This window comes from Entelurus aequoreus, linkage group LG18 (assembly GCF_033978785.1).
Source record: "Entelurus aequoreus isolate RoL-2023_Sb linkage group LG18, RoL_Eaeq_v1.1, whole genome shotgun sequence".
Lineage (NCBI taxonomy): Eukaryota > Metazoa > Chordata > Actinopteri > Syngnathiformes > Syngnathidae > Entelurus > Entelurus aequoreus.
The window spans coordinates 15,893,356-15,909,130 of record NC_084748.1 but is presented as its reverse complement, the minus strand read 5'-3'; the positions used below and the strand labels follow the sequence as shown (position 1 = coordinate 15,909,130).

The following is a 15,775-nucleotide window of genomic DNA, read 5'->3' as shown; positions in this document are numbered from 1 at the left end:
ATTATTTACAATCAGGGGTGTGGAGGGGGGGTAGGATATGGACATCAAGTAGTGGACATAGAGAGAGAGAGAGAGATCAGAAGGCATAAGAAAAAGTATCTGCAATTGATTGTTTACATTTAATAATTAGCAATCCGGGAAGGGTGTTAGTTTAGGGTTGTAGCTGCCTGGAGGTGAACTTTTATTGCGGTTTTGAAGGAGGATAGAGATGCCCTTTCTTTTATACCTTTTGGGAGCGCATTCCACATTGATGTGGCATAGAAAGAGAGTGAGTTAAGACCTTTGTTAGTTCGGAATCTGGGTTTAACGTGGTTAGTGGAGCTCCCCCTGGTGTTGTGGTTATGGCGGTCATTTACGTTAAGGAAGTAGTTTGACATGTACTTCTGTATCAGGGAGGTGTAGCGGATTTTATAGACTAGGCTCAGTGCAAGTTGTTTAACTCTGTCCTCCACCTTGAGCCAGCCCACTTTAGAGAAGTGGGTAACCCTAACCAAATAACTCTAAATTAAGTCTTTATTACTTAGAATATGTTCCCCTAGTGTCCAAAAAACTCTAAATTAAGTCTTTATTTAGAATATGTTCCCCATACTCATAGGTGGATTAATGACCGGGCCTACCGGGCCCAGGCCCAGGGGGCCAGAGGCCCCAAGGGGCCAGGCCAACTTGGCCCCGCGGCCGCGACCCAAGCAAAACTACTTTTGCAAAAATAATAATCTTAAGCCCCAAGGGGCCAGGCCAACTTGGCCCCGCGGCCATGATCCATAGAGGGTAAGAGGCCCCAAGGGGCCAGGTCAACTTGGCCCCGCGGCCGCGACCCACAGAGGGCCAGAGGCCCCAAGGGGCCAGGCCAACATGGCCCCGCGGCCATGATCCATAGACGGTCAGAGGCCCCAAGGGGCCAGGCCAACTTGGCCCCGCGGCCACGATCCATAGAGGGTCAGAGGCCCCAGGGGGCCAGGTCAACTTGGCCCCGCGGCCACGATCCATAGACGGTCAGAGGCCCCAAGGGGCCAGGCCAACTTGGCCCCGCGGCCACGACCCACAGAAGGCCAGAGGCCCCAAAGGGCCAGGCCAACTTGGCCCCGCGGCCGCGAGCCACAGAAGGCCAGAGGCCCCAAGGGGCCAGGTCAACTTGGCCCCGCGGCCACGATCCATAGAGGGTAAGAGGCCCCAAGGGGCCAGGTCAACTTGGCCCCGCGGCCGCGACCCACAGAGGGCCTGAGGTCCTAAGGGGTCAGGCCAACTTGGCCCCGCGGCCATGATCCATAGAGGGCCAGAGGCCCCGAGGGGTCAGGCCAACTTGGCCCCGATCCATAGAGGGTCAGAGGCCCCAAGGGGCCAGGCCAACTTGGCCCCGCGGCCACGACCCACAGAGGCCCCAAGGGGCCAGGCAAAATTGGCCCCGCGGCCATGATCCACAGAGGGCCAGAGGCTCTCAATCATTATTATCAAAGCTAATTCTCAAATTGGATGGATCACACAACCTCACTCACATATTCTTTATCAATTATTAAAGGTTGTTTCTGAATTTTGATCACAGAACTTAATGCAAATATTCTTGATTGATTGACAAAGCTCATTCTCAAATTTTGATTACACAACCTTACTCTGACAAATTATCATTATCAAAAAGCTCTATCTCGAATTTGGATCACAGAATCTCACTCAAGTATTCTTAGCTGTGCCCCTCCCCCATCAAGTCTTTCATAAACCGGTCTGTTCTTTTAGAATCTCCTCATTTGGTATTTTGAACTCGTGAGAGACTGCTCAAAATTTGGTTTCCTTTCCCTCAGTTCAGACTCAGAGATAATTTGAAATCATTCAACAAGAAGTTTAACGTGCGCACACACACACACACACACACTTGAGTTGAGCATTACTTGGAAATTCTTATATTTTCCATTTTGCTGTTATTATCAGCATCTTCCCATTTTGTCCTTTTCTTTCGAGAAAGTTTACAGTCTGACATTTGTCACTGCTGTCAGTTAATAACTTTTTGGTCTTTGACCCATTTTGTCATTTTCTCGATTCGATCGTCACTGACCACTCTCTCCTGTCTGGCAGACATCGTTGCTGCCATCATAGCTAGCAAGCTGCCTGCAGCGGGTCATCCCTATGTTCCCCGTCCCTATGTTACCCGGGTCCTATGTTCCCCTCTACCGGGGAACTAAGGACCCTTTTTAAAAAAAAGGGTTCTAGCCATACAGGTGAAAGTTTGGCTAACTGTGTCATGTCTGTGTTGGAAAATCTAGGGTTAGAGCTGTCAAATTGCAGGGGGCAGGCTTATGATAATGCCAGCAACATGTCAGGGAGGTATAATGGGTTGCAGGCTCACTTAAAGAAAAGCAACCCATTAATACACTATATTCCATGTGCAGCTCACTCTTTGAATTTGGTGGGAGTCAACAGCATTGACAGATGTGGAAATGAAGTCTCTAAGTATTTTGACTTGATTCAGTCTATTTACAACTTCACAACTGCATCCACACACCGATGGGACAGGGTATTTGGCAATTCCAACATAGATCTCACACTTAAAGCTTTATCCAACACGCGTTGGAGTTGCCGTGCAGAATCTACCAAAGCACTGTGGCAGAACTACAGTAAAATAAAAGCAGCACTACAGGTTATTTCCACTGATGACACAGAGAAACGAGACACACGAACTGAAGCTGACAGTCTAGTGCGGAAGCTGGATTCACTTGAGATGGCCTTCATGGCAGGCTTTTGGGACACTGTTCTGTCCAGATTTCAGGCCACAAGTCTGCAACTTCAAAAAGCAGACATGGACCTTGGTACAGCAGTTAGATTGCTGGAATCTCTGCGCACCTTTGTTCTCTCCCAAAGAGATCTATTTGATCATTTTGAGCAGAAAGCCTTAAACATGTTGGGTGGCACCCCATCTTACAGGGCTGAACGGACGAGGAAACTTAAAAAGTTTGCTGATGAATCAGCATCCCCAGATGTTGTGCTTGAGGGAAGGCAACTGTTTCAAATAGAGACATTTATTGCCTCTATTGATCAACTGAGTTCAAGCCTTAATCACCGTCTGGAGGCCTACAAACATCTGAACAATTTGTTCAGTGTCCTTTTCTCTTTGGATACAGAGTCCAATGCTTCAGTCCTTCACAAGGCCAAGATTCTCACTGAATCATACCCATCTGACCTCAATGAAAGTCTTGGACAGGAGCTTATACAGTTCAAATCTTTTATACAGCTCAACAACACTGATGAGGAGAGGACCCCTTCAGGACTGCTCAAAACAATAATACATTTTGGACTACAGCCTACGTTTCCTAATACATACATTGCGCTACAGATTTTTCTCACTCTACCGGTCAGTAACTGTGAGGGAGAACGCTCATTCTCTCTTTTGTCAAGAGTAAAAAATGAGCTGCGCACAAGAATGACTCAGAAAAGATTAAATGCGTTATCTCTAATGGCAATTGAGAGTGAGCTGACAAGAGAGTTGGACTTCAATGATGTGGTGGATGATTTTGCAAAATTGAAAGCACGAAAGAAACCCCTTGCTTAAAGGTGCACTGTGTAAGATTTTTAGGTTATTTCCAGAATTCACCCATTCACTAATGTTAGGCTACCTGTTTTCATGAATACTTACCACCACCATAAAATTCTAAGTATCCATTATGACTTGGAGAATTGCACTTTTGCCATTTCTGGGAAGTGTCACCTGGATTGTGAAGATAGGATTGACTTTAGGCAGAAGCTTGGTGCTTTCTCTGGCAAACTGAACCTCAAGCTTCATTCTCTGCAGCTTTGCATTCTTGTGCAGACTTTCATCCACAAGGAACTTTTCAACTTCCCCACTATCGTGAAGGGGCCATCAAAAGATTTCAGTGTGTCCAGCATGTCTAGTCTCTTACTCTCCTTTCTTTGAGCCATCTCTTGTTTCTCATCTGCCCTACTCTCGAATTTTGCCTTCATGAATTTACTCCAGTTGAGTTCAACCTCCCTTTTTGCTTGTGCTGCTGCCTTGAAACCTCTGAAGCTCCTGGCTCTTCTGTAAAATTATTGACCTATTGACTGCGTTCAGTGTGCCCAACTTCTTCAGTTTGTAGTCCACCTTGCCACATTGTCTATCCATCCCAATGTTGTGCACAGGGGTGCCATCAATGTTACTAGCCTGTTCACTGACAGGGTCCATTGGGAAGGTCTCCTCATCCATCCTCTGCCTGGCCAGGACAGTCTTCAGATGGGGCAGCATGAGATCTGTCAGCTGCTTCACTTCATCCAAGTATTCGGCAGCCACGTCTGACACTGAGTTCAGGACATGTCCAGTGCCTGTCCAGCCACTATAGCATTCTTGGAAATGGGCTATCTTGACCTGCATGCAGCCCTTGTACCATGAACTGGCCTACACCTTTCTTTGTGGTGCTCTCCGATGCATGTTATCATTTTACCTTTCTCCTTCTCCTCAAGCTTAACCACAAATAGATACAGACTTTGAGCCTCAATTTGCTGCACAGCTGCCGTTATGCCAATGTGTTTTCCTAAGATATTATTTTATTTTTAATGATAGAAGGGAGGAAAAGGGGGCAAAAATCATGTCCGATTTAGTTTTTTGGGTGGGTTGGGGGGTTTATTTCATGATAGCTACCAACTTCCAATACATAATATCTCTCAAATGACCCAATGCACCATCACTGAAGTGGGCGTAATCATTTTCAAAAATGTTTATTTTTAGGCCATTTATCCCCTCCCCCTGTGTCTGTGTGAAACCTGTGCTTGTCAGTGTCTGTGTGGTATACCTAATAGTGTGTGTGCAGTATGTGCACTCTTCTGTACAGTACAGTGTGCATGTCTGTTCACAGCATACAGTATTTCTTGCATAGTGCGTGCGTGTGTGTGCGCCCACACGCGCGGGGGGTTGAGGGGCCAAGACCATGTCAGGCCCAGGGGGCCAAAATTTCTTAATCCGCCCCTGCCCATACTAAAGTGTTACCAAAAACATATAACTTTGTCTTGAATTTGAAAAAAAAACATTTTATTTTTCACTAAAGAAGGGTTCGGTGAATGCGCATATAAAACTGGTGGGGTTCGGTACCTCCAACAAGGTTAAGAACCACTGGTTTAATGCATCCAGCGGGGTATCACAACAAAATTAGGCATAATAACGTGTTAATTCCACGACTGTATATATCGGTATCGGTAATTAAGAGTTGGGGAATATCGGATATTGGCACAAAAAAAAAGCCATTATCAGACATCTCTAATTTTTACTTATATAGCGCCACCACCTGAGCCATGCTGATCCGAAATCCGAGGCGATGATGTCGTGCAGCCAATAGCCACTTTCCTTACTGAGGAGATGACAACACCAAGAGGGAGGGGGCGGTGGCTTCTTTCCTACTCCTCCTCCTCCTCCTCCTCCTCCAAGCCGCCGCTGTTGCTGCTGTGGCCGCCTGCCGAGAGAAAGAAGCACCGAGGCTGCGGCGGTGGCGAAACACAAGGCGAGACACGAGCATGGCGGGGCCGCAGGACTTCCACCAAGGCAGCTACTGTCACAGGAAGACGTGGATCAACGTGCTATTAGGAATACTGCAGTTGTTGCTGCCTTGCGTCCAGCACGGAGGAGCCCAGAGACAAGGTTCGGTCTTCTTGTTAAAAAAAAAAAGTCAGCATTGGAACGCTCAACTATTGTCAAGTTAGGTTGGATTTGACAGCACACCCTCGCAATTAAATGCTTTATTTAATTGCAGGGGAAAAAACAAATTTTTGCACACGCAAAACACGTCTTTGTGTGTTTGGATTCGTCTGCAAACTAGCCTTGTATTGCTTAGGCTTTTTTTAAAGGGCATTTTTTATGCAAACATGCTAATGTCGGCTATCGAGCCAAAACACCGCGTCCTAGTGCTCTTTTAGTCACGTTTTTTGACCCGCACTGTGGCTGTATTTAAACACCAGGGTCATTTATACGCCATTTAACGGCTAGAATGAAAGCGGTGTTTCGTAAACAAGTTAGTTAGCCGCCGAGCTAGCTCCTTCCTGCTAGCCGTGCAAGCTAGCGAACGAGCTGCCTTTGTCAAAGCGACACGAAAAGCGTGTTGTGCTTCTTTGTTACTTTCGCCCTCATGCGATTACACTTTGGCCGATAATTCATTTTAGACACATTTTAGGACTGCTAAATAAATTAATGTACGTTTTCAAGCAATGTATTTACTATGTGTTGTGTCATTCATAGCTCTGAGTCAAATGTCCACCAGCGTGGTTGAAGTCTGGCAGCCGGAGGAGGCAGACACGTTAGTCTCACTTCAGGTAAATACAACAAAAATGTTTCCTTTTTTATTTTTATTAACCTTTTTTTTTTAATGCAACGAAGCCTCAATGAAGAGCACATGTGTTGCATGCGCGCACCCATTGTTTGGCTTCACTTGGCACGTCCGCTCGTTTTCCCTCCACTCTTTGTCTCCGGACTCGATTGACAATTTCGCGGATTTTCACACTGCGTGTACAAAATGATGCTTTTGCAAAGTTGTCGAGATGACTGGAGCGGTGCTGCGAGTGCTGGAGACCGCAGATTACCATGCGGCCGCTCCACACTTTCCATTGTGCACACTAGCAGGGGCCCATTGTGGTGGGCACATGGCCAGCTCGCAACGTTGCAATGCTGCATTACACTGTGTGCATGGTAGTAGTTTGCAATTATATGTTCTAACATTTGTGGCTAATGTGTTCATTGACTAGGGTGCATAGGAACTGTACATGCACTGCTAGTACCTAATTGTGCAAGAACACACTGCAGATCAGCCATAATGCATATCTTTCATTTGCACAAAACATGAAAATACATTCATATTTAATTGCTACCGCCATTCTATATACAGTATATATAAATATATGTATAAAGTTTTGCATGTGCTCCCTCCCTTCAGCTAATTTCTTCGCCATTGTTTCATGCATTTTTGTTTGTAGTGTAAGAACTGAAAATTGCGACTATATACGCGTGGGTGTGATCAGGAAAGAGAGAGTGCAGCAGCAGATAGTGTCAACAACTCCGGCAGGTGCTGTCACCAGCTGACTGTCATGTTACCTGTAAGGGGAGGTGTGGCCTCAACTCCAGGGGCCGTATTTATCAAGCGTCTTAGAGTGCCATTTTACACTTAAGTCCTGAGAATTTGCGAAATTTAGTCCTGTTCTCAAACTTAAGAATAAAAGCTATTTATCAACTTTCTTAAGTCTAAGAATCACTCCTACTCTCCATGATATTTAAGAGACCTTCAGAGGTGTCCTAAGTGGTTAGGAGTTGCCAGCGGGGGATGGCACTGAGGCAAGAGAGACGTGCGCGAACGTTCAGGGAGCGGAAGGATGTCCTGGCTTTGTTTGATGACGAGCAGCTGATCAAACGGTATCGTTTAGACAGAGCGGGTATTATTTTTGTCACAGATTTAATAAGGGGCGTCATCTCATCAGCAACATCACGCAGCAGAGCTTTCACAGCAGAACTAAAGGTCATCACAATGCTTCGATATCTCGCCACTGGGAAAATGCAACAGTGTCTCCTCCTCTCACCAGTTTGGTTTTCTTTTCGATTCCATGTTGATTTCTGCCTGCTGCAGTGGACTAGTATATATAGAGCCACCCACACCAGTTTCAAATTAGTTGCCTAAGTAATGAATCGGAAAGAAAAGGAAACATTTATTTTTGATTCATTGCCAATATTGTTTTGTTTGTTTTGTATTATTTTGTAGTTTATTGTCAAAACATACACTCCCATTGTCCACTTAAATATTTCTAAGATATTTCTTTATTCTTAGACAAGGGATTCCCTTCCGTGATTGGTCATTTCTATGGACACAGAAATTACGTCACCTAAAATTCTGTTTACGGCACATAGTAATGTCGTATTTCAGCTCTGAGTGTGACACTTAAGATTCAGTCCTACACTTCGCTGAAAGTGTGAGTAAGACGCTTGATAACTAACTTTTAAGTGCAGCTTTCAGCGAAGAATTTCTTTACTCATAAGTCAACTCTTAGCAGACTTCTTAGGAGTAATTCTAAGAAGCTTGATAAATACGGCCCCAGGTCTTTTGCGTCGATGCAGAACTTTGGATTTTTAAGGCTGAAAATGTGTACTTCTGCGCAAATTGGCACACTCGGTTTATTGAGTGACGCTTGTAAATGTTGACTTTAGAACAGACGTGGGCAAATTAAGGCCCGGGGGCCACATGCGGCCCGTTAAGCTTTTCAATCTGGCCCGCCGGACATTCCCAAATAATTTTTTTAGATCTTTAAGATGGAAAGTGTAGCTGCCATTATGACGTGCAGTCATGTTTTCTAGCGACCGTAAGTTTTGAACTATACAAAGTATTTCAATGGTTGGAATCTGCGCTTTTGGATGATACACCAGTTACTATGGTAATCTAATTAGTTACGATGGTCATCTAATTAGTTACTATGGTAATCACAGCAGCTCAGACGAGGCACCAAACAGTGTGGGCGGGAAGCGTTTCCACAGACGCGGAGGGAAACTTTCACAACAAAGTTCTAAAGATTAGTGATGTATCAGATTGTAGGTGGGTTTTGTTTTACCCTTCACGTTCATATTTTACTGATTGTTGCGTTTTTGTTGCGTTTTCACTTGATTGAAAAATGTGTCGATCGAAAGGGGGTGTGGCGTTCACAATTTGTCAATATTCAGTGTTTTATCCTTCATAGAAAAATGTAAAATTCCATTACGTTTTTAAGGCGGTCTGTCATAACGTTTTTAGCATTCAATCAGACGTTATTGTGAGGTTTTGTATTAGTGTTCCTAAAAGTAGATATACCGGCCCCCAGACACATTTTTTTTCTCTAAATGTGGCCCCCGAGTCAAAATAATTGCCCAGGCCTGCTTTAGAAGGAGGCATGTGTGTCGCTGTGACGGACGTTTGAGGTTTCACTCTACTTAATTTTCCGAATTTTTTTTCTGATTTTTTGGGTCACAGTCCCAGCACTTGACGCATTTTGTATACAAGCCATTGACTTAAGTTTAAAGCCAAATTCACTGCAAGCAAACTTGGGATTCAATTGCAAATACCTGCCTCTTTTAGTGCCTCTTCAGCACGTTGTCGTCGTCGTGCCCAATCAGCTGTTAGTGCCTCCTAGCACTATCACTTTTCAAAGGGGAAGTGCACTTTTTGGGTGGAATTTTGCCTATCTTTTACAATCTGTTTGTAAGAAAAGAGCTCATGTTTTTTGTGCATTCTAACTTGTAAATAGATGCTAGAAAAAGTCAGCTAACAAGTCGTTCTATTCTGTCTATAAAGCGCTCTAAACATCCAAAAACCTCCATCAACGTTTTATATACCTGCTGTAAGTATATATGCAATGTACAGTAGTAACAGGCACATTTGTAATAACATGTAATGTTTACATATTTTGCTCATTTTAAACATACGGCGGCGTTTTGATTTTCACAGACGCATCACAACGTTTGCTTATCCCTTCAACACCACCACTACTAATCATGAAGGCTTCATGAGAGCCAACAACATTTATTTAGGGACAAATGGTGATCCAGAACCTTATATTTTTGAGCCTGAATATTAGAAGGATGAGCGACACATTTCAGAGGCTTTGTGCTAAACAGATCCAGCTTCCGTGTAAAGTAGGGCTGGGCGATATGGCCTTTTTTAAATATCTCAATATTTTTAGGCCATGTCACGATACACGATATATATCTCGATATTTTGCCTTAGCCTTGAATGAACACTTGATGCATATAATCACAGCAGTATGATGATTCTATGTGTCTACATTAAAACATTCTTGTTCATACTGCATTAATATATGCTCATTTTAAACTTTCATGCAGAGAGAGAAATCACAACTAAGTCAATTGACCAAAACTGTATTTATTAAACAGTTATTAAGCAGTGGCACAAACATTCATGTCATTTCAAAACAGAAAATGTCAGACACATTTTAAAACAAGCTATTAGTGCACTTTTGTGCATGATGTCACTAAGATGACATATCAAAACAACACTAAATTAAAGTGCACTTTTTGTACAGAATGCCACTACATGTGCACTTTTGTGCATGATGTCACACAATATATTTAAATAACTGTCAAATAAAAATAAGCTGCATAATAATAAATCAAATAGTGTATGTCCTTCGCTATGTGGTAGGTTCCTGCGGACGTTATCTCCTTCTGTTGTTGACTATTTTTTCCATATGGTGTTGATGTGGAAATGGTTGCCTCGGCATTTTGTTGGTGGCACCGAACGGAGATGTTGACATGCGGAGTTTCAAGCAGTCTTCATTCTCTAGCGGGTGACTTTTCAAATGATGCTACATATTAGCAGTAATGCTACTTTTTGTAGCAACGCGTTTGCCCCACACTTGACAAATTACGGTTGTCTGTTCAACATATTCCCACTTGAAGCCAAACCACCGCCAGACGATGGACCCCCTGCTGATTTTCTTGTGAATTAATTCTTCCTTCATTTGTTACCAGATTCTCTCGTATTACCACTCGCGCTACAGCTAACGTTACCCATGCCGCTACCTCTCTGCTCCGCGAGGGCGTATACGTATGTGACTTATGTAAGAAGGTGCGCTTGTTTTACGTCTCTGAGAAGGAGAGACAAGAAAGAGTGTAATGCCCGCAGCTAAAAGCAACTGCCTGAGAACGTATACTCGAATATCACGATATAGTCATTTTCTATATAGCACAGAGACAAACCCGCGATATATCGAGTATATTCGATATATCGCCCAGCCCTAGTGTAAAGCATCATTTAGTATTGTTAAGTGCTCAACACAATATGCAAAGTACAAACATAATAAAACAATCACTTACTGTACAATTTCTGCCTTCACTAGGATGCAGACTGATGGGATTCTTATATCTTATCATTTGGATGAAGAATTAATCACAATTATCCTCATGCATGTAGAATAAAAAAGGTGCTGCAAACAAGCTTTTTTTCTTGTTTTTCTCACCATCTCTGTGATTAAGTTAAATGTCAAAGTTGACCAACTTCTCGGTTTATTGCCACACCCCTGTACTATCCAGTTGAGAGGCATGATTTATAATCTAGAATTCAGTTTCACCAATTTATAGGCGATGCAGCAGCTCACCGGCTAAATAATTCAATATAGCAGCATAAGCTAAATTAGCTCTCTGTGATCATGGCGTGGCTTAAAGTTGTTAGTCTGCATTTTTAGAGCCTATTATAACATTATCAGCATTACTTAGTTCATATTCAGGCCGTGAGATGTAAATTGAGTATTGTTGGGAGTTTTTGGATGTTTTTCTAGAGAGCTTTATGAGCGCAATAGAGTACTCTCATTAGCTGCATTGTAAGCCACCTTATTTATACTTGCCGTATTTTACGACTCAAAATGCATAAAAAAAGACCTGCGTTCTTGTCTTACGTAGGGATTGTGAATGATTCTGTTTAGGCTTCCATATTTCCTTATGTTAAGTACAAAGCACAGTCTGATATTCTTCCTAAAATATAGAATCTAATCAGGAAGATTGCAACAGTCCTACAGTATCTAAGGTTACAATAGCCAACGTGTTTGCAGCCTTGTGTTGAAATTGACGGCCATTTTGCAAACCTCGTAGACCTTTCATGCACCCTCACGTTCCTAATTCCATTTTAAGAAAAATGAACACGTATTGCATCGTATATTTTTTTTAACATTTTAATTAGATGCCAACACACATTCTCACACTTATAAAAGCTTGGTCTTTACAACACTGTGTGAAGTTTAGCTGAGACAAGACAAAGTCAAGCTCAGATCACATTGACTGGGTGTCCAAAAAACCCCCATAATTTATTTATTGTGTTGCCCTTCTTTTGACTGCAATCTTTTTGAGGCTGAACTTGACTGGCAACGCTTCTGCTAATTAGAGCACTCCATTTTGCCTCAGACAATTCCCACATTTGGCAGAATTCAATAATCGATTGTTATACCTAATTGTGTTAGGAAGCAAAATTGAGACAAGCAGAAGGGGTTGGATGAAATTCACTGTGCTTCTCCCCACTCTGTCCTTTTTAAAAGGAAAAGCAAACATTCAAATAACAAATATTGTGTAAAAACAATACACTACAATTAATAATACAAACAAGTCATTTTATGAAGTAATGTAATAACAATGTGCAGCTTTTACTTCTACGGTATTTCCTTACAGGTTCTTCCCATTATTTTCATGGCTAAATGTCTGCCGTGATATTAGTTTAACGTCTTTAGCTGGCGTTGTCAACTCATTCTGCTTCAGTATGGTGCAGACTAGCAGTGCTACGCTCCAACTGCTTTTTTTGACTTTATTTCTTAAATTCAATAAATATCTTCTCAGCACTGTCCTTCCCACTCACTCCCTTCCTTTCCATGCTTGAAAAAAAACAAAGTTATGTCCATCTCTAGTTATAAGCTAATGCCAGTGAGTAAGATACCAGATGTTTCAGACGGACGTTACGGGGTTCATTGGGATATGTGCTACGCCAACTAGTGGAGGTTCGTAACCTGAAATTTTTGCCCGTAACCAAAGTAGAACAATTAGCCTCGTATCCCGAAGTATTGCTGTATGTCCATTTGCTTGTCATTGCTCGATCAGATTTGCAACTTAACTAAGTTCTTCTTTTTCAGGTGGACAAGGGGCCTAGAAAAGACGGTCTTCCACTGGAAGACAGGTATGTTTGTTTTTATTTACCCTGACCAGCATTTCCTCCAAATTATTAAGGGCCAGTATCAAGATGACATTTTGATATAATTTGCATAATTGGCTAAGAGTAATGTTTTTGTTTCCTTAAGGCTACAAAATGCTATATAGTGGAACCTCGATGTACGATGTCTAAGAATTTATAGAAACAGGAATAAGTTGGTTCTAGCCTCGAAAAAAGTCCATATTTTAGTAAAACAAAAATCACACTTTGAAGACTCTGTAATGTGTGTGTGTATATATGTATGTACTGTATATGTATATGTATGTGTGTATGTATGTATGTATGTATATATATATATATATATATATGTATATATATGTGTGTGTGTATATATATATATACACACATATATACATATATATAAATATACATATATATATATGTGTGTATTTGCATATGTGTGTACATATGTGTGTATATATGTTTGTGTATATATATATTAAGGCCGCAACTAACAACTAATTTGATAATCGATTAATCTGTCGTTTGTTACTTCGATTAATCGATTAATAATTGGATAAAAGAGACAAACTACATTTCTATCCTTTCCAGTATTTTATAGAAAAAAAAACAGCATACTGGCACCATACTTATTTTGATTATTGTTTCTCAGCTGTTTGTAAATGTTGCAGTTTATAAATAAAGGTTTATTAAAAAAAAAAAAAAGTAGCCTCTGCGCATGCGCATAGTATAGATCCAACGAATCGATGACTAAATTAATCGCCAACTATTTTTTTAATCGATTAGTTGTTGCAGCCTTAATATATATATATATATATATATATATATATATATATATATATATATATATATATATATATATATATATATATATATATATATATATATATATATATACACTTCATATTTATATCAAACAAACATTACAAGGGAGTAATGGATCAATAATCTTTTTATTATCAAAACAACGGCAAGCTGAACGGTCCACATGCGCACACACACAGTCCCATTAAAAACCATGTTGTTACGATAAAAAAAGTTACCTTGGTGTTGGCAAATGTTTGTGGCATATAATTGACAAGAGCAGACAAAGGCAGAGACAGGAGGTGGAGAAGAGGGGAAATGCAGAGAGTGGAGAGTGCAGGTAGAAGGGTCTTTACTCCTCTTCCTTTCCTGGTTGTTTTTTATTTTACTTTTTTTGGACTCATATTGTGGAAGCAAATTAGACAAAACTTGGTGAATGGCGAGAAAAGAAACACGCTGAAGTGCTGAGAAGTGGCGATTGAGTAACGGACTGCGTAAACAGGATGTGACCTAGGGGGCTCCGCCTCCCCAAAATGGTTGCACAGGAAGTGACGTCCCTAAAATTGCTGCTCCCCAAGGCTTCCAGTGGCGCACAATATAATTGAATGAAATGTTCGTACACCAAGACAAGGTTCAACACAGGCACATTTGGCTCGATAAAAGTTTGTAAATCGAAAAGTTCGCAAAAACGGGTTTGTAGATCAAGGTTCCAATGTACATATCAAGTCTTTATTAATAGTATCATTATACTGTATATTTTTCTTCTTACATTACACTGTAATTTTCTGTTTTAGCGGTTTGTTTAATTTCTACACGGGCCACACTTTGTACATCCCTTGTTTATGTACCGATTTTATTTTTGCCTTATCTGAATTTTTCACTTTAGTTTTGCCAGATAGTTGAAATTAAGAGATAAAAAAAACTTCCTACTTGAGGTTGTTTATTGATAGTTTCCACAATGAAGCTACTGTAAAACTAAGCACACAAACGACAGTTCATTAATACACACATAACGTGCACAAGCATGTAAGAATCATGTTAATTTACAATGCAGCTTGATATGAACTAAAAAAAAGCAATGCAAACATAAAGTTGGCACTTATGCTGAGAGCTTAATGCTAACATAGAATGGTCAAACCCATTGAGATGGCTATTAGTTTAAACTTGTACAAACATCTAACAAATGAGATTTTAACGGAATATTGACATAAAACAGCAAATGTGTTTCTACACAAAGGCAGACAGTCACCAAATTCTGGTGAAATGAATATTGAATGCTAACTTTGTACTACTAGGACTGTTTAAAGTAGCTACTACATAGGTATGTCGCTCAAACCTCAAATTTTAAAACAAATACAGTAACTTAGTGTTATGTAGAACATGATTGCTAGGTGAAGACAGTGCACTGCAAAAAGTCAGTGTTCAAAAACAAGAAAAAAAAATACAAAAATGAAGGGTATTTTATTTGAACTAAGCAAAATTATCTGCCAATAGAACAAGAAAATTTGGCTTGTCAAGACTTTCCAAAACAAGTAAAATTAGCTAACTTCAATGAACCCAAAAATACCTTAAGATAAGTATATTCTCACTAATAACAAGTGCACTTTTCCTGGTAGAAAAAAAAGAGACCTTTTTGCTCAATATGTTGAAAAATATTCTTAAATTAAGTAATTCCTAGTGCCATTATTTTGACATAATGATATGCACTAGGCATTCAATTTCTTGAAACCAGCAAACTTATACTGAAAACTAATTTATTGTTCTTAATGGAAAGGCAACAAGGCAACCGCTTGTTACTCTCTGGGTCTACGAGCCGCTCAGGCAAATCATATGGTCTAAAAATTTATTTTTCCATCGATACATGACATCATCGCGCCAAGTGCGTGCTCTTTTAGTCCATATATACAGCCCGAACCCCGGCCCAAAAATTTTTAATTGTAATTTTGAAGAATTCATCTGAATGTGCATGAACTATTTCTGTTCAAAATAGTTTGAAATGTCACATGTTTAAATATTAACTGTCCCTTTACTGTACTGTGCCAACTGAACTACTATATGAGTACGTATTTTCTATTGTTTCATTGAAAATAAAACAGCAAAGTCCATTTGGCTGTCATTCGTTTTAATTATGAGACACAATTGTGTCAAAGTCATGATTTTTTTCCCATGCTTGTAATAAGAAATTATTACTTTAAAAAAGTAGTTTTATACTTGTGAGTGTTGATGACACAGCTTTGCAACAGTTGATATTCTAGTTTCAAGCATGTTTTACTCAATATAGGTCATACAATCTCAGCAACAAGCTGTAATATCTTACTGAGATCATTTAG

At 40.8% G+C, this 15,775-nt stretch overlaps 1 protein-coding gene across 4 annotated transcripts in view; it reads left to right on the top strand.

Annotated features, from left to right (window-relative positions):
• Nucleotides 1–5,324: 5,324 nt before the first annotated feature.
• tmem131l (transmembrane 131 like) overlaps nucleotides 5,325–15,775 on the top strand; it is a 55,852-nt gene continuing 45,401 nt past the window's right edge. For 2 of the 4 annotated variants that reach the window (XM_062026609.1, XM_062026608.1), the window contains exons 1-3: nucleotides 5,327–5,608; nucleotides 6,203–6,276; nucleotides 12,604–12,647. In XM_062026609.1, the coding sequence (XP_061882593.1) occupies nucleotides 5,485–5,608; nucleotides 6,203–6,276; nucleotides 12,604–12,647 (242 nt within the window). In that variant the 5' untranslated portion in view covers nucleotides 5,327–5,484. Of the gene's footprint in view, nucleotides 5,609–6,202; nucleotides 6,277–12,603; nucleotides 12,648–15,775 lie in introns of all 4 variants that reach the window. The other 2 variants (XM_062026611.1, XM_062026610.1) reach the window with 2 other exon arrangements.